The 22,827-nt window shown below is 40.3% G+C and overlaps 1 protein-coding gene across 2 annotated transcripts; it reads left to right on the top strand.

The window, feature by feature from the left end:
• The first annotated feature begins 259 nt into the window (after positions 1-259).
• Positions 260-22,776, top strand: MMRN2 (multimerin 2). Of its 2 annotated transcripts, XM_005520448.3 has the most exons (7): positions 260-798; positions 10,344-10,466; positions 10,743-10,849; positions 12,822-12,887; positions 13,959-14,132; positions 15,186-17,090; positions 18,112-22,776. In XM_005520448.3, the coding sequence occupies exons 1-7, from the start codon at positions 521-523 to the stop codon at positions 18,498-18,500; spliced, it is 3,042 nt and encodes a 1,013-aa protein (XP_005520505.1). In that variant the 5' UTR covers positions 260-520; the 3' UTR covers positions 18,501-22,776. The 2 variants fall into 2 exon arrangements, with proteins under 2 accessions (XP_005520505.1, XP_014105819.1); XM_014250344.2 differs by lacking the exons at positions 12,822-12,887; positions 13,959-14,132.
• Positions 22,777-22,827: the final 51 nt, after the last annotated feature.

Here is a 22,827-nt window from a genome sequence, read left to right as displayed (position 1 = left end):
AGCCTTTAAACTGTAGAAAAAACTTCCATGTGCAGCACTGGACCAGGCAGGTCTGTGACATTTTCTGGCAGTGCAGTGAGAGTCTGTTAGAGCACTCAGGATTTTCTTTCCTTTCTTTTCTCTTCCTTTCCTTTAAGCTAACATCCTTTTCCTGTGCCTGAGGGAGAAGGCAGCTGATAAAAGCCAAGTTCCTGTTCACAGATAAGTTTAGAAGGCAGGCAAGCTCAGAAGTTCCTTTAATAAGCTATATTCCTACCACCTTTTTCCCCCCCTGTCAGAGACGTCTGAGCCCCACACAGGAACCAGGCTCACATTGTTCAATAGCCACCGACGTTTCCACAGTAGCTGGGAGGGCCGAAAGCTCTTTCCGCTCTTTGTTGCAATTTTTTTTTTTATTTTTTCCTTCCTTCTTCCAACTTTCCAGTTAAAGAATATTGCTGGGGCATTTCTGAAGTAATTCAGGCTGAGCTTCAGAGAAAAGAACAAGAGACAGGTGTAACTGGGGGGGAAGAAGCCCAGGATGCTTGTGAAGCTTTTGCTGGTCTGCAGTACAGTAGGACTGGCAAAGCCGGTGGAACATGCAGACCATCATGGATATCGTGATGGTTCCGTGCACAGCCTAAAGCCACGAGCTCATGAGACCTCTGCACACCCCCAGAGAGCTCTGCCACGCCAAGAAGGTTACTGGGAGGCAGAAGGGCTCAGGGAGGATACTCAAGATTACCCTTCAAGTGTGATCTCCTCACATCAGGAAGAGAGAGGGGATTTTGAAGCTGAGAGCCCACAGCCTCGAAATGGGTAAGTACCCCAACATGTCTGCCCTACACATAACAAGAGTGCGATCCTCTCTGATACTTTTATATTCTGTTGATACAGGGCTGTTTTCATTAGAAGTTTCTCATTAAAATACACTAGATTCTAGGGGCCAATCTATATCCAAAGAGTGGTTTAAATGCTTTAACTACACAAACAGAACGCTGAATTGTCTGTGGAGGATGAAACCACAGATGGGACCAGCTCTTTGCTTAATCTGAAACAGCAGAATGGGGTTAGAGGTGTGCATACACCTGGCAGAGGAGAAGCCTCCCAGTTTTGCTATAAACCAAAACACTACCTCTGGCAAAGCAGAACTAGAAGAAGTTAATGTACTTACTGTTTCTTATCATCAACCAATGGTGATTATTTATGTTGTGCATGGCAAACTTTGCTCATTAGCAGAATATGCCTACCTGCAGACTTGGGCCTTGGAAATGGAGAGGGAAAGAGGATGTTAGCAAAATAAAAATAGTGAGGAGTAAATATAACAAAGTAAGAAATAATGAATAAGCATTAAAATTCCTACAAATTTCACACCCCCACCCCTTCCAAAGGTTTTCATGCCAGCAAAATGCTTTTCATAGTAATCTGTAAGCAGAAGAGCAGCCATTGTGAGAGCAAAAGGCATGTACTTCACTCGAAATATTCCCAAAGCCTATGATTTGTGTAAGTTTTACAGGGCACGTAAGTAGGTCTCTAAATGTTTAAAATAGATGAAAACCAAGCAGGACAGTGGATGAATCTTTTATAGCCTTGATGGATGGGTACAGCAGAGCCCTGCTCAGGAGAGCTGAAACAGCAGCACACTGAGGGCTATTCACAGCTCAGTGCTTTAGGATGCCCTGGTATTTTTCCTTTTAAATGCTCTTGAGGAAAGGAAAAAAGTGAGATGGAAAGAGACTGTAAAACCTTGCTCATGTCATGCTTCCCTTTCATGCAAACTGAAGTATGCAATCTTGTTTCTAATCTCATCTGCATGTAAAATTAAGGTCTCTCTTCTGCATGTAACACAGTGAGTGTATGAAAACCTTGCTGTCTTTCATTCTACACCTTCCCACAAATCTGTACCTCCCCCTAACAGCCCTGAGGCACTTCCTGAAGCCTGCAAGGCTTCCTGATGGGCACTGTTCGATTAACCAAGTCCTGGTTAATGCAGTTCAGACACTGTCAAAGGAAGGAAACAAGGCCCAAGGGGTACCTTGGGCTTCCAAATTGCACTGCAAGGTGGTAATCATTTGACTGCTAGTTGAAATGCTGAAAACATTCTGAAAACTCCCAGTACTATGAAAATTCAGTGCTGTAAAAAGGTCAGCATTATAGGTCAGCAAGATGCTGTAATGTATTGTCCTAATCAGGATTTCTTCCTTGGCTCTGTAGCTCTGTTCAGTACCAGCTTGTCTAATTCAGCTCAGTACCAGCTATGACTCATCCTAATTTCCTCCCAAGGAGAGAAATACTTCCTTTTTATGGAGATAGTTGCATAATGAGTCAAATCATAACATTCTTCCCAATTATAAAGCTATGTGGATGATTACAGGCAATCCAAATCAAGCCTGGCAGTAGATTTAAGGTATTCATTGTTTTATAGAGCTGTCACACTTAGACCACACACAAGGCCAGGCAGCTGCTAGGTCCTAGGAAAGAAATTCAAGACTTTGAAAGAATTATATCTAAAAGTAAAGGCAGAGAGGGAGAACAAGAAGGGACAATATAATTTCTCTTGTAACCACATTCCAAATTCTAATATGGTTGAAGCAACACACTTTCAGAGCATGAAGTCCTCATGTGCCTGTCAGCTGCTGTGGCTGCAGTGCCCTGCTATGTACAGAGAAGATATTGTCATGAATCTGGTATTTCCTCCCTACAAGTGTGACACATTCCCTGGAAAAAAACAAACATTGAGAAACAGGGTTTATATCTCTCAAGAGGAGAACAAGAAGAAAAGGATCAGGAATTAAATAGGAATTGAGAGATAAAGGGAAAGACATGCCTTAAAAAGGTGTGACAGGCATGCCAAAAAAGCACAGGGTGTTGGAGAAGAGTTTCCTACCAAAATGACGTCTTACATCTAGTTTGCTTTTGAAATAAGAAAATACCTTTTTTTGCAGAACTAGGAAACAAACAAAGTTTTGGTTTGACTCTCATTATTTAAAAAAAATAAAAGCAAGGTGTGTTTTGTTCAACCACTTCTTATTTTCTCTTTGTATTAGGAATAGTGGTAGTTACAAAATAATCTTACATTTAAAAAAAATGTAGAGTATAATTTTTCATATTGCAGTTATTTGAATAATTGAGACCATCATGACTAAGTAGTGAAAGGTATTAGTCAGAATCCTCTGGTTTCTGTTTTAACATGTGAGATGAAATGACTCATTAGATCCCAGTCAAATGCTTGCGTGTTATTTTGCTAATTCCTCTAAGAATAATAAAATTTTTCATGTAAGAGTTTTAAAATATATATCAGTGAGAAGTCACTGGCCTTTAAAGGAAGAACTAGGTAACAGTTTAGTATATCAGCTGTTGCTTGTATCTAAACAAATATGAGAAGCTCTGCACGTTCAAGTGGACAAGTGTCTGTATGTGTACAAAATCAAACCTATCACAAGAAGCCAACTTTCCAAAGGAAATCAACTTTTATATTGCTTTTTTTTTTTCCCCAGCAGCTGTATCTCATATGAGCTGAATTGTTTCATTTCAGTTATTTTATTCTACTGCTGAGGTAAATGGATTCACACGTACCCAAAACTTTCAGCAGAATTAAAAAGGGAAGTTAAGAGACCTGTACATCAGGAACAGTCAGGCTCACAACTCAGATTTCATGCACTTAGTGCTGTATTTCATTAAAGAAACCAAAACAAATGAAGCATATAAAAGGCACATGCAGCTCTGACAGCAAAGCCCAAAGCTGCCTGTTCCCTCAGTTAGCCTGACCTGTCTGTAAACCAGACCACTTAAGCATTCCAGGCTAAAAATAATCTTAGGAAAAAGCAGAGGTTATTTTTAACCTTCCCCCTCAGGAACCACACTGATGGAGCCAGTCCCCAGGTGGATGGCTCACCCTGTAAGGGAGAAATGGACGATGGTGCTGGAATGGGAAGGAGCACAGCAACTACAGTTGGCTTCCCCATCTATCCAAAGGCTCACAGAACTTCTGTTTCCAGAAGTGTAATCATTGCCAAGTGGCCCCTGTTCTGCTTTTGCCCTGCAGCTTGGTAGGGGGTTCATTTTAACTTCTTTCTTTTTAATCCATGAACAGTGTCATCTTACAATATAGCTACAAGAAATGGAAAAGCAAAATGAAAATGTCCTCAAACTCTACCACCTGATCTGTTAAATAGGAAAGGCAGAAAGCTTCAGCTTAAATAAATCCTTAATTTCATTAATATATTTTGAGTTTGGGTCACACAATTCTGTGAAGTCACTATTGATTAGAGGAAGGTTTCCTGATGTCAGCCAGGTGTGTTGTTATCTCTGAAACACCTCTTCCTCTCATTCCACTTCAAGGAGCCACAAAGAATCAGGCCTGTTCTCATGACTACCCAGTGAGTCAAAACATGTAACTATCCTCCCAAGAGTACACAAGCAGAGAAAAACCAAATCACTTATTCTAAGGAAAGTCAGTGTTCAGTCTTAATAGCTTATTATTTTTTGTGTGCTTTTACAGGAAGAACCCATTAATTTAATTAAGACAAATTTCATACTGACTCATACATTTCTTTGAAACAGGGCAGGGGCTTTTGTAGGAAGCTTATGGGATACTGAAATTTCCCACCAAAGGGGCACAGAACATATTTAAAATAAAACAGTTTGGATGAAGTGCAGCTAAAAGTGATCTTCAGCACCCTGCAAAGCAGTGGAACAGCCACTGAGTGCTCAGCAATAGCTTTTGCAGTGCCAAGTGCATCAACAGAAGCAATGGCTCCCTATCAAAGTGATTCACTTGGCTCCTTTAGGACTTCAGGAAATTCTCCAATAATCTCCAACAGCCGCTGTCATTGAGTAGCTCAGCTGCAGGTGGAACAGATCCACACAGCCTGCTTGATGCAAATCACACAGCTCCATTCCACACAGTGCAGGAGTTATTGAGCCCTCTGTGCCCATGGGATTGATTTGTTTCATAGCTCACTATTGCAAGCTGCAGCAATTAATTTCTTTGGTAGATAGCACGGGAGCTCCTGTTTCAGCATAGCCACAGAATCACTGTCAGCACTGTCACAACCTGGACCCAACCCCTTCCTGCTCCTGCAGGTCAGGGCCCCTTGAACAGGAGATCAGTGAGCAGCCCTGAACAAATCTCCCCTCATGCCCCAAGCACGGTCAGTCCGAACCTTGTTGCACACTGTCTGCACCCTGAGCATGTGCCAGTGGGAAGCTTGGCTTCCCAAGGAGTTTTGACTCCCTGGCATCAGCACAGGTGTGCCAAAGGGTGGCCACTGGCTGCAATTCCTGCTTCCAGACAGGTCTGACAAAGGAGTGATCAGGTTGGACCAGGGGTGAACTTAAGTCTGCAGGAATCAAAGGAAAAAATCCAAGTGTAAGCTGCCCTCTCAATGGGCTATAAAGCTTCTATTGCAGGGTGAATAAGAGAAATGAGGAAATGGCTGTGGATGCTCTTGAAGAGGACAAAACTCTTGCATTTACTTCTCTGAAACAGTCTGTACAACAGTTGAATTTGGCTCAAAACCAGCTCCCAATCAAGCCTGCTGTTCCTTGAACTCTTGCTCCCAAGTTCAGGCCTGCACTTGCTCGGAAAGTCTTTGCTGCACTACGGTTTTAAGACATCCTGCAGGATGGGACTATTCCAATTGGTAACAGTCTAACTGTTGGAATACACACTGCATTCAGCCTGAGCTTCTCAGGGTTCTGGAAGATTTCCAGCACTGCATGGAAACCCACACGTTTGAAACTACCACTGCCACTCTTTTCCGTTTGTTGAGGTGAACTGCAAGCCAATCTGCTCTCATTCCAGTGAAAACAAGCGTGTTTCACAGGATGAGACACAGGAAGATCCCAGACCCTACTTGTGAAGGAGTTCTACTAGCTTTGGGAGTTTTCTTGAGGCAAAGATGGAGAAATATGAGTGTTTATGCTGTCTGATTCTAATACAGGTCTGCTGGCTGCCTGGGAAGAGCTGGAGAATTCACTGACAGACCACCAGGCATCACTTGTCTATTAATTAAAAACCCAGTGACACACCATACTGCTTTGGAGAGCCAGTGCCTTCCCCAACAGCTGAACACTTTTTGTATTCCATAAATTATAAAAAGATACGTCTGTCTCAATACTGACATGCACAGTCTTAGTTTAGATTAATTTAGATATAGTACTTTATTTCTGTTTTATTGAGGCTGCTTTTTCTTGTCAGTGAGAAATCTGCATGGAGGGAAAAAAACAACCACAGCTAAAGCCTTGTTGTTATATTCCTCTTCAACTGCTATAAATCAGAAGTCATTCTGTACAAGTCAGTGGAAAATCACTTGTTTAAACTGAAATAACACTCTTCTACTATGTTCCTACAGCACTCTAAGCACGCATTACTGCTTATCTGGTGCCTTTTGGGCTGCATAGGAAAATGTTATGGTCTTGAAAAGTTTTGCACACTGTGAGTAGTAGACAGGCATGGCTAGGCAGGAGTTTTCAAAATAATTATAGACACTGGCTTCCTTGAGAACAGAAATCTGAGGAAAATGATGGTGAAGGACAACTCAGTTGGACCAGTTCAGCCAAAGGAATAACAAAACTTATGAAAAACATCCCAACATCCTGAATTCCTGAAGCTTTTGTTCAGGCAAAAATTCCACTGACCTAGGAAACATCTAAAATTATGCACTGCAATGGCAATCAAGAGAACATGTAGCAAAGAGAACTAAAGTATGTCAGTCCCTCGCTGAGCTGGGGAGCATTACTCATGCTCACTCACTCACACATTGTAATTGTCTGTATGAAGGAAAGACACTACCCCACATTCATCTGAGCAGAGTCAATTACTGCAGAGCAGCCATCTAACCTTTTCTCCTGGTTCTGTGGGTTTTATTTTGTTTCCCATGCTATAAGGTGGCCCAGTCAAATCCTAGAATCAGAGAAAGAAATGCCTCCATTTTGCTATGTTTCAGTAAAAGCAGAACTAGATCCAATGTAAGAAAAAAATCATTTTAGTATCAGTTTCTAAACACCTGAAAGCTTCATATAAAAAGAGCTTGAGCTAACCTACATTTGCTGAATCTTATTTAAATACAGAATGCTTTGCCATCAGATATATTTAACCTCAGACATAAGAATACAGTCATCTCAGAATTAGGCAGAAGTGAATAGATACATGTGAAGACTCTATTTAAAAAGATTAATTCATAATTTGAATGAAATCTAGGGGAAAGAAAAAAAAAAACAACACCACAGTCTAGCAAAGAAAATTACTAAAACACTTTTTTGGCTGGTTTAAACTACCTGATTTAAAAAAAAAAAAGGGATTAATTTCTTTGGAATGTGAACCAGGAAAAGCCACTGAACAAGTGGAACGTCTGCAGCCCTGAATTTCCCAGGGTCCCCTGAAGTGTTGCTCTAACTTTCAGCATTTTGATAAACATTACTATTCACCAGATTACAGGGAAGGCTTTTCTGCTCTCCTCACATGAGCAGCTTCTCTCTGCCCCTCTCCCTGGCAGCAGAAGCTTGCACCAGAAGGAAACTCTATTAAAGAGAATAAAAGCAGAGGGTGTTAAGTTGGTAACATATTCAGTGAATGAAGCGACATAGTTACAAAGAGGGAAAAAACTGCAGCAGCAGAACACAAAGCTGCTGTGTTCCAGAAACCAGCTGAAGAAAGTGCTATTTGTGAAGCAGCAGCTCTTTGAAATTTCACAGGCTGATTCAGAAACTTTGGTGCCAGAGAAGTCCTGCTTGCCTCACTGAACTTTAGATCAAGCCCTTCTCAGTCTTTTACATGGTTGCACTTAACATTAAAGAATGACATATTTTCCCTCAAGGTTAATCCCGTTAAGGAGTATTTTTAGTTACAGATAGCAAAGTCTCCCTAAAGGAAGCATTTGACAAGTTGTAAAAAAATACTGCAATAGAAGTTTCATCTTCGGGCACATGCATCTATTTGGCAGCTCATTATAGGCCTTATCTACTTATTTGAGGAAAGAATAAACTTTGATAAGTTTTATGGAACTCAAAACCTCTGAAAGTTTTTGTGATTAAAACAAAAACATTACATATTACAAACAAAAATATTACATAGCCCTTCAGCTCCAAAAAGAAACCTTTAAGATCAAGTGAGAGATAACCAATGAATATATAGTAAAGAAAACTGGACATAAAGAACTGTGACCAGCCTTAAAGGAAGTTATGATTGAGAGTCCATCATATTCCTCTTTTATTTTTTTTTTCTTTCCTCATGTTATTCATTCTGCAGAATACTAGTAATTGTCCAAAACATCAAGTTGGGATCAACCACTGATTAAATTTCTCACACAACATAACCCCTTTCTACAAGTTGGAAGCCCACCAGCTACCTCCAACACATTCACATGTTTTGAAAAGGAATCCTTGTGTTTCCTGCTCCATGTGTGTGCACATCCACCTGTGCAATACAGCAAAAGCACTCACAGCCTCACAGTGCCTCATTCTTGCTCACACAGGTTGATGCATGTGCAACACTTGGCTTTGCTCTGTGTGGCTGACATGACTCCAAGGACTTCTTAGGAAGGACTTGCATATGGTGGGAAAAAAAAATCAGCCTAGATGATGATTCACTGGGTGTGGATTGTTTTCCTTAGGAAAGAACAAAACCCTGCAGCCAAAGAATCCTGTTTTAAAAGGAGGTTTCCACGATGAATGCAGACTCCTGCCTGGATCTGGCAGGCATCCCGCTGGCAGGGGCAGGGATCCTGCACCTAGCAACGATACCAGCCAGCTCCAGCAACAGTGCCTGGACACTTCATTTCCCCAGGAAAAGAGCAGAGAGGATTTGAGGGGGGAAAGCCTCTCCCAGCCATGCTTTGCCAAGCACATGAGAGAGGACAGCCCAAAACCAAGCACAAACCAGGTCTTTGTTTTAGAGTTATTGAACTGACACCAAATACCAGAAAAGTGCCACAGGCTTATAAAGACCTCAGATGTCACCAGAGCATGTATGCTGGTCTGCTGGATTTTACTGAGTGGTTTTACACTCTGACACAAGCAGAGTGTTTGACTCTGGAAGAGTAATGCTTCAATAAAAATGTGATGATTTGTCTTCTAGTTCAGTCCTGTAAGAACCAAGACTCCCATTGATTACAGCCCCAAAATTTCCTCCAGTCACTTGCAAAGTCCTCAAAGCTACAACTCAAACAAGTTGTTTTGGCTGGAAATCACTACAAAGGCAGCAATCTCCTCTCCTGTCCTGCTTTCCCAGCACTGCATGCTTTGCCAGGTTCCTGCCCTTGCTTCTAGCAGATGAAGAGTTTTGCTTGTATGAGTGCTTGCTGAAATCTCCGTCACATTTTCCTTGAGAAACAGGGGAGCAAAACAGGCTATGGCCCAGCAAGGCTGGTGAACTGTTTCTAGCTAGCCCAGGCAGTCTGCCCTTCCATGCTGATGTTTCCAGCTTCCTCCCCTTCTCCTGGCTGCTGCAGTACCAGCTTCTGCTTTTGTGCAGGACTCGGTTCCCCATTGTTTTGCCAACTCCCTGAGAGGGGCAAACTTTTTCCATATATGCTGATAGTCAGAGATTTGGTTCCTGTATTCCCATTTAAAAATATACTGCCTGAAGTTCATCTGTTTCCATTATAGTTATTGCTCGTCACTTCCTGCCCCTTCTGGTCTTGGATTAAACCATCAAACAGCAGCCAAGTCTTGACTTTAAAGGAACAGGTTCACCTACACTCTGGGATTAATAGCTGCCTATGTAATTCTGACATGGAAAATTAATCAGACTATTAAAACTACTAAAAGTCACTTGTCCTTGCTAGAAACATAAAACTAAAACAAACCTTTTCCCCCCCATTATTATTTTCTTGTAGGTGATGGGAGAAATTATTTTGAAGCTACCCTATTTAATAAAATCCAATCACTTACTATATTACCTTGAAGAAGCAATACTTAGGAAGATATTATTAATGGAGTTAAAGTCAGATTATGTTTGCAGAAGCGGTCTGCCTCAACCTGATGAGTCAGTCATTAGGCATCTGAAATGGCAATATGCCTAGAAAGGCAATTTGACATTTAAAGTGACATTAACCCGCAGGTTATCATGGGTTGGAAATTTCTCCTGCAAAATGAAAGGATTGGAAATGGAACTAATGCATCAAAGTTTAGACAATCAGCCCTTTCATAACAAACTCAGATAAACATCTCAAATGAAAACAAACGAATTGGGAGTGGAGGGAGAAGGTAGAAAGCATTTTCCACTTTCCTCATCATACAGCTGGGAAAAAATACAAAAGTAAAAATAAAGGCCCTTCTGCATTTCACTTTTTCTTGGCACTGTTACAGCCAGAGACTTAGAGACCTATTTAAAACTCTTTTCCCACGTTTTTCTTCCCTAGGAACTGGTGTTCCTTCACGCAGTCCCGGCTGGTCACATACATAGAAGCCTGCATGAAGGAGAAGTACATTGTCAACTCCCAACAGCCCTGCCCAAACGGAGCCCCAGACTGCCAGAAGATCATGTAAGTGTCCTAAGTAAAACCAGTGAAGAGAACAGAATTTTCTCTGAAGTATCTAAAGGAGGTTTTCAACAGTTCTGAAGCCTCATCATTATTTCTAGGGGAGTTTTAAACAAATTTCTATCTTCCTTGGTATCTGTGACATTTTGGAATAATGTGTTTAATAATAAAACTCTCTCTACACCTCATCAGAATACTACAGAAGTTCAGGATCAATCCAAACCTGATTGAAAAGGACTCTATTACAATAAATCTAATGTCCAGACCTTTCTTGCCCAGGTATAGGACAGCTCTGAAGCCAGTCTACCAAGTGAAACAGAAGGCTTTGAAGTCTTTGCAGTGGAAATGCTGCCCTGGATTTACTGGCAAGGACTGTGAACAACATGGTAAGCAAAGCTGAAGAACAAATATAGGAATGAATGACTAAATGCCAGGCACAATCGCAAGAAATTAATTTTCCTAATTTTTCTCTTTTTTTTTCAGAACTGATGCCTTGTTTTTTTCTATGCCTTTTTTTGCTATGTCCCAAATTACTGGTACTTTGAGACAAGAGCAGTTATAATTAGCTGCAATTAATAGTTAAATATCATCAGCAACTTACTCTTCTGTTAATAGCACCTTTGTAATCTTTGCACATAGAGAAAGGTATTAATTTGCTGGGAAGCCTGTCAGAGGTCCATCTTAGACAAGTCCATCTAAGAATGCCTAATTCCAGGTAGAAACTGGTGACATCAAAAAGCAATGCAAGTGTGTGAAATGCCCCTATGGTCAACACAGGATGAAATCACCTGGCTTGGGAATCACAGGGTGTCCAGGTTCAGAGGAGAGGGCAGCCTTCACTCTGCATTGCTCCCCATCTCTGCTTACCCTGGCTGCAAAGCACTGGCTCCTCAAGCTGGGAGCAGCTCCACAGCACAGGCAGGAACAATGCCCAGACTGGAACCTCTGTGAAAGCTCCAGGAACAGCCTTTAGAGTGAACTTCTGTAATCCACTGCACTGTTGAAGAAAGCAGTGGGGGCAGCAGGTTGAGGGACTGGATTTTGCCCCTCTACTCCATCCTCCTAAGACTCCACTTGGAGTCTTGCATCCAGCTCTGGGGTCCTCACCTTAAGGACATGGACCTGTTGGAGTGAGTCCAGAAGCACCTCTGCTATGGAGGCTGGCTGAGAGAGCTGGGCCTGCTCAGCCTGAGGAAGAAAAGGCTCAGAGGGGACCTTAGAGCACCCTTCAGGGCCTAATAGGGCTGCAAGAGAGATGGAGAGGGACTTTTCACAAGAGGATGTAGTGGTAAGACCAGGGGAAATAGCTTCAAACTGAAATAGGGCAGGTTTAGATTAGGTATTAGGTATTAGGAAGAACACTTTACAGAGAGGGTGGTGAGGCACTGGAACAGGTCTCCCAGAGAAGCTGTGGGTGCCCCATTTTTGGAAGTATTCAAGGCCAAGTTGGATGGGTCTCTGAGCAGCCTGGTGTAGTGGGAGGTTCCCTGCCATGGTGAGGGGGTGGGAAATAGATGGTTTTTAAGGCCTCTTCCAACCCAAACACAAACTTACGATTCTAAGATCTAAGATCTGTGCAGCTGCTAATAAAGAGAGAGGGGAGACAGTGTGGTTTAAAAACTGAATGGTGGTTTAAAAATGGCATTGGCAGGATTTAACAAGTAATACTCAAAAGCAGAATTTAAACAGATTTAAGAACTTAAATGGAATTAAAATGGATGAAAGGTAATTCCTTCTAGCAATTAAGGCAACCATAACAAAAAAGGCAAACATATGTCTGAACTCACCTACAGACTCCACAGATAAAAATCTCTGTAGGTTTAGCTTTTCTTCACAAATAGCTTTCATTTGTGTGTTGATCTCTAGAAGATGAACTTCACTCATCATGTTGGAAAGTTGTTACCAAACGCAGTGCAACTATTTTGGTCTCTCTGTTGTTAACACTCATTGACCAAAGCCAGCACCTCTTTCATTATCTCCTCATTTGTACAGCATCATTCATTGATGCTGCCACCAAAATGTTCAGGTAACTGTCGAACAAGGAAGAGGAATTTGCAGATCTCTAGATGGGATCCCCAGAAAAGAAAAAAAGCCTCATTTATTTGCAATAGACTAATTTCTTATGAGCAATAATTTGGCATGAAATAGAAATCTCCATGCTATACTGCATAGCACTGCCATGTATGCAGTGCTGTTTGCTAGTGCAAGGAAAGTGAGTTCTGCATAGAAAGTGTTCTTTCCCCAGGAAGCCTGTCTCCACACCAGTTACACGACATGAAATTCCTGTGTGGCCTTGCCAAAACGTAGTCATTTCTGCATCTAAAACATTTTCACAGCTGTATCATATCTTGATTGCAGATCCTAATTTTATTCTGCTGCCAGGAACTGAAACTGAAGGACGAGAAGAAGAGTTCTCAAACCACAGTATGTGCTTGAAGTTATTTTGCTTGTCATCCTTTTACCTCTCAGTCACTGATCAGGGGAATAAAAAAAGAAAAAAAATTAAAAAAATTTTGAAGCTGTAATTTTAAAGTGACAAGCTATGGACAATCTGGGAAAGCATTCTCTGGGAAAGCTTTGAAACAATACATTTATTGACAAAAATGAGGGCTTTTGCTATAAAACTCTGTGAATGCTCACAACAAAGCATCCCAAAGTTTCAAAGCTGTCTGGTCATCAGTGAATGCCAGCTGGTGCAGAGCCTTACCCCTTTCAGTGGCATGGATGTTAACCCCTTGCTATGCAAAGTGGGTTCACAGGACAGTACACCATGTTCACAAACCTACCAGAAAAACAATCCACTGCAAATGCTACTTCAGAACAGCCCCTGAGTAGCTCTGAGATTACAATTACAAGGTACCATAGATTTGTATCTCAGTAACTCCACCCTGCCAATGTAGGTAAAAAGAAGGGCCTTCCCTTTACCACCTGGGAAAGGGTGTTGCTTGCAGTGCTATTAAGTGCCTTTCAGCAATTAGCTTCTGGGAAGTATTGCACACTTGGAAATCTACAGCTCAAATTCAAAAGTATTTATTTAGAAAAACATCAGTTAGAGGGCCCCACCATAAGGTCTGACACTTAAGACTGTGCTCCTGATTCCTCAGTAGAACGTCTCAATTGCTCTTCCATCCCCTCCTTTTATCCTAGGTTGTAAAGCCTTGCCATCCTTTCAGTCAATGGTTTGAAAAGAGTTAGTATTCCAAAACATTTTTATGGCATGGGGAGATTTCTAATTAAGAGCATTTTACCATCACAGTGGTTGTAGCTGAAGTTCTCTGCAAATATTTGAATATATTAGGTTTCCATCACTGTTGAAAAAAATCCTTGCAGATAAACTGCAATTTAAGGTGCCAGAAATCAACAGGCTCCCTAAATGTCAGTGCAAAATTTTCAGAGTGAAAACCAGACAGGTGTTCTCAGAGGTCTTGCATGAATACCTGTCAGCTGGTCGCTGCACCCTGTTGCATGACTTTGTTTTTCTAATCTTGTGACTAGTGTCAACATCAGTGGATTCAAGAGAAATGTTCGAAGTCATTCAAAATCATGAGGCTTTACTGGATGATCTTCAAAGTGATATTCATCAAGCAGCCAGCACCTTAGGTGACTTACAGAGACTATTTGAAAACAACGATACAAGCATGGTGTTAGAAGTGAACCAGAGCAATTCAGGTGAGAGGACTGATGCAGAATTATCAGCCCATGACAGGCCCTGTGAAACCACATAGATCAGAAAGAAAACGTGAGAACAAATGTACCCTGATATTCCTTGGTCTGCTGGTTGCTTATAAAGAAAGAAAAAATGGGTGCAATCCCAATGTAAATGAATGATCCAAAGAGTAACTCAAAATGGTAAATAAGAGGAAAGGCAGAGTTCTGAACATGCCTTAATCACAGAATAAAGAGGTTGCTTGTATTTAGAATTTGTTAACCTTACTATTCTGCTTCTATGGCTTCTTCTCTTCTGTGGGGATGCAGAGTTTACATCTGTTCTTTTCCCATATTCATGCTATATGCTCTGATGTGTGAAATAGCACACTGGAGTTACATGTAGAAATGAAACATTTGACCTATCTCTGGAACACTCTTCCTGCCATATAAAGGAGTGGGAAAACAAGAGCTGCTGAATTTAACCACTATAGTGAGCCACTGGCTTGCAGAAACATTTTCTAAGGATATAGACCATGGTACTCAGTGAACTTCAGGGTACTCAGGTTTGAACTTTAAAGTTAGAAACTGAGTGTTAGTATAATTTTCATATAATCCAGATACTTCACAGATTTTTCAAGTTATTTACTCCTGACCTGGAATATTCAGCTGCTAGGATACTGTATAACCTTGTGGAGTTGAAAGCATGAGAAAAAGAACATTACGATACAGTCAGAAAAGGAAGAGCCCACCAACTAAGAACTGTTGGGAAAATGGACAGTTATGTCCCCTGGAAAAACCACTTGTCCAGGGATTTCCAAAAGCATAATTTTTAAGACATAAATGGGGAAGTCAATACATATCCAAGTTATTTTCTATGCACTGACACCATGTGCTTTACAGTAACCTTGATTTAACACGAAGCTATTTTTGCAATTGTTGAAATTTATCATTTGAGGTCAGATTCTGGGAAGTAAGATGGCAGCTACTATAGAAAAATACACACTTGAGTTATCCTGGCTAGACTGTGTTCCAAAAGCAGAATTTGATTTTTTTTTTTTTCAACTGTATTAACAGATCATCAAGAAAGGCTTCTGCAGCAAGTTTTGTTTCCTCATGTGGAGAATTTTCTTAGGAGACATTTTAACCCAATGTGGGCAAGCTTCAACAGAAGCTTACAGAACCTCTCCAACATAGTAAGAAACCTGTCCCATGATGTGGAAGCCAACAGGAAAAGCATAGAAAGGTTCCAAGAGAGCACTGTGCCCAAGAAGGAATTCCAGGAGCTGGGAACGAAATTTGAATCAAAAGTCCAAGAAAACATCGTGAAAGTTGATCAGGCAAAAAGAGATATAGAGAACCAAGTGCACATGCAGCAGGCTAATATTCACTATAATCTCAGCATGGTCAAGGCAGATACTGACACGAAACTCAAGAAGCTTCATAAGATACAGCATTCCCATTTCTTAGCTTTGAACAACAGCATAGCAAACATGAAACAAGAGCAAAATCTTCTTGAAAATAAATTGGAGGCTTTGAAAAAAAATATAACAGAACTCTCTTCTCATCATGGTCCCAAAGATGAAAGCAGCCAATTAACCATCAAACAAATGAATGACATTCTGTCAGGGCATGCAAAGCAGCTTAAAGAACTTTACATGGAGTCAGATGTGGCCTTTCAGAATATTGCAGTTTTAGAGAGGTGGTTTAAGGAGTTAAAGAAAAACATCTCCAAGTATAGGCCAGAAGATATTACAATAACTTTGGCTGAGAAATCAGTTATTATGGAAGAAAACAATGCAGCAATGGAAAGGCAGATATCAGACCTCAACTACACTCTCTCAAACCTTCAGGAAAACTATTCAGATCTGCTACGGTACATGGAGGAATGCAATTGCCAGAGATTATCTTCTGACACTGATGTACTGAAGGAAGATCTCAGGAATAGCACTTATTCCCTTGAAGATATCCAGTCAAAGGATATGAAGCACTTGGAGTTAGTTTTCAGAGATTTCTTCAAGAGTGAAATTGAAGAGCTCTCCTCAGCTATTCCATCCATCCATCTATCTCTTAACCTCCGTCAAGAAGAGAACAGACAGCTCCAGTCACAGGTTACGGCTTTTTCAGAAGACATAGGCTTGCTGAAGAAGAAAGATGAAGAAATTCATCGACACATCAAGTATCTCAACAGTTCTTTTAGCTCTCTTTTGAAAGACGCAATGCGGCACGAAGAAGCACTGGAGGCTTTACTGAGACACGAATTTCTGGATGTCTTTTTTGAAGATGACTTTAGTAGCCTAATACCATCAGTATTTCAGCTTCAAGAATCTCTCAGATACTTCTCAGACAAACTACAAGAACAAAATGTGACTTTAGAATCTCTTGCAAGGAGATTTCATCCCTTGCAGAGACGTCACCAGAATAATCATGATGCTCACATGCCTCCTAAGCACCCCAAGGAAGAAACACAAACCCCCTCTACACTACATGAAGTCAGCAGTCAACGCAGCATCATAGAACACATGGAACCTAACTATGAGGCTGCCAAAGATGATTCCTTGGACAGCTCAACTTATAATGATATCATGACTCTGAAGAATGATATCAAACATCTGAGCTTGGCAATCAAGAGGCATGAATCCAGAGGTGACGTGAGTCTCTGCAGCAACCATACAATAGCAAATGCAATTGAGCCACTCAACGCTTCTGTAGAAACTCTCTCTGCAGATTTAGAAACCATCAAACGGAATCTGGAGGAACATCTGCTGACTTTTAAAAAGCTATTTGGAACTAATGAAGAATTAGTTGACTCAAATATAAGTCTGGATGTTACAAAGATTCAGTCAATGCTGAACAAAAAAGGGAGAAGGCAACAGAAAGGTCAAGACAAGCAAAGAGACAAGAAGAGGCCTGAGAAGCACAGAGGAAATACACAAACGATAAGTGGAAGAAACACAGCACAGACAGAACTTGTGGAAAAAGGTGTGTTCTTTTCTTTTACTTGCTCATGTGCAGGTCTAGCTTCTTCCTGGGCCCTGCTGCAAGTTCCACACACAGAGCATATTAGTATTAGTTATGACAGCTGTCAGGTATTTTGTGGGATGCTGGAGGGAGAAATTCTGACATTACTTACATTCTCCCCCTCCACCAAAAAAAGCAGTTTGAGTGTGAACCAAGTCAATATTATGCTGTGTTTTGCTCAAGACCAATAAAATTACACCCGTTATAGCTGCTCAGAAATTGGCCTTGCACTAATTCAACTTCAGGTGTTTAGAAGACAAATGTTTGTAGATGTTCATGCTAATGCACTAACAGTTTTCTCTTTAGAAATTGATGTGGAATGCTTCTTTTTCCCTGTTACTTTGTTACTTGAATCTGAAAGGAGAGTACTCAAAGAACCAAATCCTTCCCAAGGCAGACAGATGCATTAAATGAACTATAATATACATGAAATGCTATAATTTGCACAAGTGGAACAGGCAGGACTGACCAGAGAGCATATACTCTCCCTCTTACAACTCAGCTTCAGAGAAAAATTTTCAGCTTATACTTCACTGGGACTGGCCAGTTCCCTTTCCCTGTAAACATGTGACCATAAGCAACTGGTAATTACAACCACCACAGCTTTAATGTTGGCTTTTATGATTGCAGCTCTTGCTATGGAAAAATAACAGAGCAAAAATCAGCCCCTTTAGGCCATTGTGCTGTAAAATTGTACTTAAGACTGAAAAAGTAGAAAACATATTCTTAACTAATTTATTTTTAGGACAGTTAAAAAATTGCTATTTTTTTCCCCTGGGTGGTCCCACTGTTATACTTTTCCAGGAGTTCCAGGGAATAATTTAATCTACTTCAGTGCACATACCATTTCCAGTGCCAAGCTTTGCAAAGCAGCATACAAAAATCAGGCCTGACAGGGATTCACCTTATCTCCCATCCTGATGATCCTGGAGAGAGAAGAGTGCTCACTCACTGCTAAAATCCTGTTCTCTTTCTTTTTCAGACTCATTGGTGGCATTCCATGTGGGATTCTCAGAAAGAAAGGATAAAGAAAAAACCGTGAGGTTTAATGAAACGTACCTCAATTATGGAAACAGCTATTTCTCTGAACACGGCCACTTTAAAGCACCACACAAAGGTGTCTACCTGTTCGTCATCTCTGTGGAGTTCAGCTCAGGACCAGCACTGGGACAACTCTCCTTCAGCCGTGGGTACAAAAGAACTCTCTCAAGCAGTCAGAGGAAAAGCCCACATGGAAACACCATGACTACTTTTGCTATGGCAGAAATGGAGAAGGGGGAGACAGTGTGCTTTGAATTGCTACACGGCTCTGTAGTGAAACGAAGCCCACCTGGGACAACTATGGGTGGATTCCTAATATCTAAAACTTGAATAACGACATTTATGTTTTGTTAATCTCTTTCCATAGATGAAATGGATGCATTCACTATTGCTTCATCTGTGATGTATTCAATGCTACTGCATGTGTTTAAACATAGCACTACCCTAGGTTTGTCTTCATGCTTCTTTTCTGGAAGTGTTTGGCTTTTGATTAGTTGCTTATGAGCAGCAATGGGATTTTCCTTCAAGTGAAAAGCTAACAGTTTGGACTCCAGATGTATCAACACACACATTCCAAAATCCTTCCAATGTGAGAATTGCACATAAATGTTTTGTGGGACTTTCTTCACTTTTAACGCAAATTTCTCCTTTCCCTTGGCAAAAGAATATCCTCCCATGGCAAATACCCCCATCAGTGCAAGGAAAAGATTTTAGCTAGGACTACACACTCTCATGTCGATGGTACCTTGAAACCCAGAAGCCAGGGAAATTTTACCTTTTAGTTCTCTGTGGACCACAGACTATCTTGGAAACTTCTGCAACCCACTCAAATGTTTCAGTCTGTGCACAACAGGAACACTAGAAGAGATCCATCAAACCCAGTAAAATTCACTCTATTGCCAGTATCTGCAAGCAAGGATCTTGTAAATGGCCCACTCTTTGTTTCTGGTCCTGTGATGTATTTCAGCTACACTGCAAAAATTTAAAGCATTGTTAAGATGAATTACATTTACATTTGGACACTAGGAAAATGTCAATGATATTTTAGAAGTATTGGTGAAAATGCAGTTTATTTTTACAGTTAATCCTGGCGATTATCATGAATTCAGCCCAGAGTTCAGCCTTTAGTAAGTATTTTAAAACCAAGCAAGCAAAACTAAAACCAAAAGGCAAGCTCATTGGTCTGGTGTCACTGCTGAATAGAAATCTGTAATTAAGAGTAAACAAAGACTAGAACTTGTGAAATGTAGAGGGTTTGTTTTTTTTTTAATGTCCAAAACTTCAAGGTGACCATACCTGGTCATGTCTTACTTTTTTTCTGTACAATAAAACTTCCTAAAGATTTTCACTTTAAAGAAGGTCAATTATTGTGGTATTTTTGTATATCCTAATACCTTACAAAGCAATATTAAAACAATTAAATTTGCCAAAATGAAATGAATTTTGAAACTTCCAGTACTTTTGATGACAATATAAATTCTAATTATGTAAATTGCACCCTTTTAAGGTAGAATTTTTTAACAAATCTATTCTGCTGTTAAGAATTTTCTCCCCACCTACCTGTATTCTAAGGCAATGCTAAACTATCATTACTTGTTAAATACCCCCAACACATCGGTACCAACACACAATGCACTTAAAGCAACACTTTGACAAGCAGATAATACACATCTTTTGAAATAAAGCTACAAAGCAATTTCAGCTACTGACTTGCTGAGAAGATTGTTTTCTCTATCCTGAAAAATCCAAGACAACTAGCAACAAAAATTGCTCCTTATCTCCTCCTGGCCAATGCTGATTTCCACAGGAGATACCCAGGTGTCCCTGTTTTTCTAGCACAGAGCCACTGCTCACACTGCTCTGCTACAGGCAGCACCAAGTGCCTGCAAACTCAGAGTCCCTTTCTGTTCCACTTTTGCTCAAAATATCTGAGGGAAGAAAGAGAAGAATAAAATTGAAGAGGTAAAATGAAGAAAACCATCAAATTGTAAGATTAGGTTCTTTCAGTAGAAAGCTACCATCCTGGGTGTCTCAGATGGGTTTTTACCAGTGTTCCTCCAATTCCTGACTTTTGTGGTGGCAGTGTTCAGTAGAGCCAGGCCAAGTGTGCTGCCTAGGCCAGGATGGTTCAAGGAACACCTCATCTTCAGCACACACCAATTCTGCACCTACCAGCCAAGTTCCACAAATAAATACCGCTGGGGAATACGTATGTTGCATATGGGGGATATGATACGCATATATATTTCAAAACACTTTATTTTTAAAGTTTTGACAGAAAGCTTCAACTGGAATGAAAACCACTTGGAAATGGACACAGGAAGTATCACTGCAGTTCATCCAGCCAGGACTTCTACAGGTTTGGTGTCCTTCCTTGTACTTACCAGAGTTCACTTTTGTTGAAGAATATTCCAGATGAGTTCAGAGAACACTGATTCTGGAGTGAACAAAATGCTAATTTAAAGATGCTTTTGTATTTTAAAGACATCTTCAAATATGTGCTTAAGTTAGCCACCTGCACATACAAAGAAGACATGCTTGACTGGAAGACTAATTTTTAGACTGAGGCAAGAAATTAATGAAAGACAATGGGTTAAATCACTCTGCAGGCTGCATAAGCCAGGAAGACTGACTTCCTTCTCAAGCAACAAGAGAATGATGATTAACCTACTGTGGTTTTGTTTGTTCAAAGCAATAAACCAGCTTTTTCATAAGCCTCTATCTAAACCACTCCTGCATTTTTTTGGTGGGATGGTTGTTAGGGCTTTTTTATTAGATTAACACAGCCACCTCACTATGACCTGTATTTTTAATCAAACTAGAGGAACAAATTTAATGAAGATAATTTAAAATTTAAAACGTAGCTATTGGTTGGCTCAGTGGATTTTGGAGAATTTCCAAACATGAAAATCAACCTGAAGCTGACCATACACACTGAGAAGAGTTGTCTGTAAGAGCTTCAGTTTCCCTCACAGCAGACTGACTACACTAATGCGCCTGATGGCCAGGCAGCAATACACAGAGAAATGTGTGCTAACTCCAGGACACAGATAGATGTAATGTCAATCTGACTCTCATATTTAAAAATAAAAGTTTCCAACAGCTTTTAGTACTTCCTAGAAACCTGCCAGAACACATCGCCACTGCTTCAAGTTTCTTTATTTCCAGCTCGAACCACTAAGCATTGCAATAAGGTAGAAAGCTGTGCATCTTAGTGCCTTCAAGGAATCTGCTGCTTTATGAATGCCAGTATTTTATAGTATGTTTTAAAATTAAGGTCTCCTAATGTTTGTTTTTTTTTTCTTTTCCATTAATAAGACAATCTCCTTACTGTACTCCAAATTCAAGTACCCACTGTATCATATATAAATAATTTTACTTTCTATAGATCCAGCAGTGCCTGCATCCTGCAGATAATACACACATCAAACCAGAGTCTGAAGTCCATGGAGGTCTCCTCATGAAGCTGACTCAGGAGGTGGTCAGCCCACAGCAGTGGTCCTTCCATGGCTCAGATTCATGGTTGATACTGATTTACTGCATTAACATCAGTGAGAAAGACCAAAGTGGTGTTTTGGGGAAAGGTGAAGATAAAACTGCAGAAGGAATTAAGGAAATTAATAGAATTAAATCTGACCCTTTCTGAATTTAGTGATACTTCTTCTATTTATTTAAAAGCTTGTGATTCAGTTTGCTAACTACGCAAACTGAACTTTCAGTTTGCTTTTTGGTATGCCCACAAAACATCCATGCGGGGTGTTTACACATTTCACTGGATACAGCTGTTTCACCTCTTATATACTGATGCAAGCTCTTCATTAACATATTTTATATAGTGGCCAAACCCACCCATTTATAACGGAGAACATTTTGGTATTTATTACTAGCAGGCAGAGCTCATTTTCATGGCTCAAAACTCCCCGGTTGTTTTCCAAACCCTTTCTTTAGGACACAGTACCACCCGGTGGCCGTTTCCCGAAACAAGACCGAGAGAAAAGGCTGCTCATGAAAACATGGACAAGTGCAAAAACACTTGGCCACAATTTTCATTATGTACTCCTGCAAGGCTAACATGAAATCCAAGTTTTAAATCCAACCACGACCACTGCAATCAGTGAAGACATTCCATTCTACAAGCAACGTAAATAGCCACAACCACAGGAAAAAGGTTTACTTTGCCAAGATACTAATTTAAGGAGACCAAATCTTCAGGCAGTCTTATTTCCTGGTATTTATGTGTTAAGAAATGTTTGAAACTACATCACTAATCTTTCCACTGCACTTGCCAGAACTATACTGCAAGAATCTAACTTGATTGTATAGGGAAAACAAATCAAGGCTTGTAATTATAGTATACTGGTAACAGTTTTTATGATGTTCAGATATCAAACTTTTCTAGCTACTGTAAAAAATATGTATTTAAATATAAGATTATTCCTGATTAAATGCAAAAAGAGAATAGAAAGTGATCTTACTTATTTCTCCTTGTAAACTAAAGGTGAAATCTATGGAGAGTAGAAGCCAATACATTTCTGCAATGAGAAAACAAATCCTGACACTTTCTTTATCGTACTCACAGGTGAGATATCCCCTTGACTGGTCTTCATTTGCTTGAATCATAAAAACAGAGTAAATTTAGCAGAATATACAGAAGCAT

The sequence above is a fragment of the Pseudopodoces humilis genome, chromosome 9, assembly GCF_049639895.1.
Source record: "Pseudopodoces humilis isolate 2021_Gansu_Grassland_sample_001 chromosome 9, ASM4963989v1, whole genome shotgun sequence".
Taxonomy (NCBI): Eukaryota; Metazoa; Chordata; class Aves; order Passeriformes; family Paridae; genus Pseudopodoces; species Pseudopodoces humilis.
This window is presented reverse-complemented; position numbering and strand designations above follow the sequence as displayed.

Coding starts and splice junctions, on each gene's coding strand:
- MMRN2 (XM_005520448.3), top strand. CDS start 521: ATGCTTGTGAAGCTTTTGCTGGTCTGCAGTACAGTAGGACTGGCAAAG. Junction 10,467..10,742: donor CCAGACTGCCAGAAGATCAT/GTAAGTGTCCTA, acceptor TTTCTTGCCCAG/GTATAGGACAGCTCTGAAGC. Junction 12,888..13,958: donor AGAAGAGTTCTCAAACCACA/GTATGTGCTTGA, acceptor TCTTGTGACTAG/TGTCAACATCAGTGGATTCA.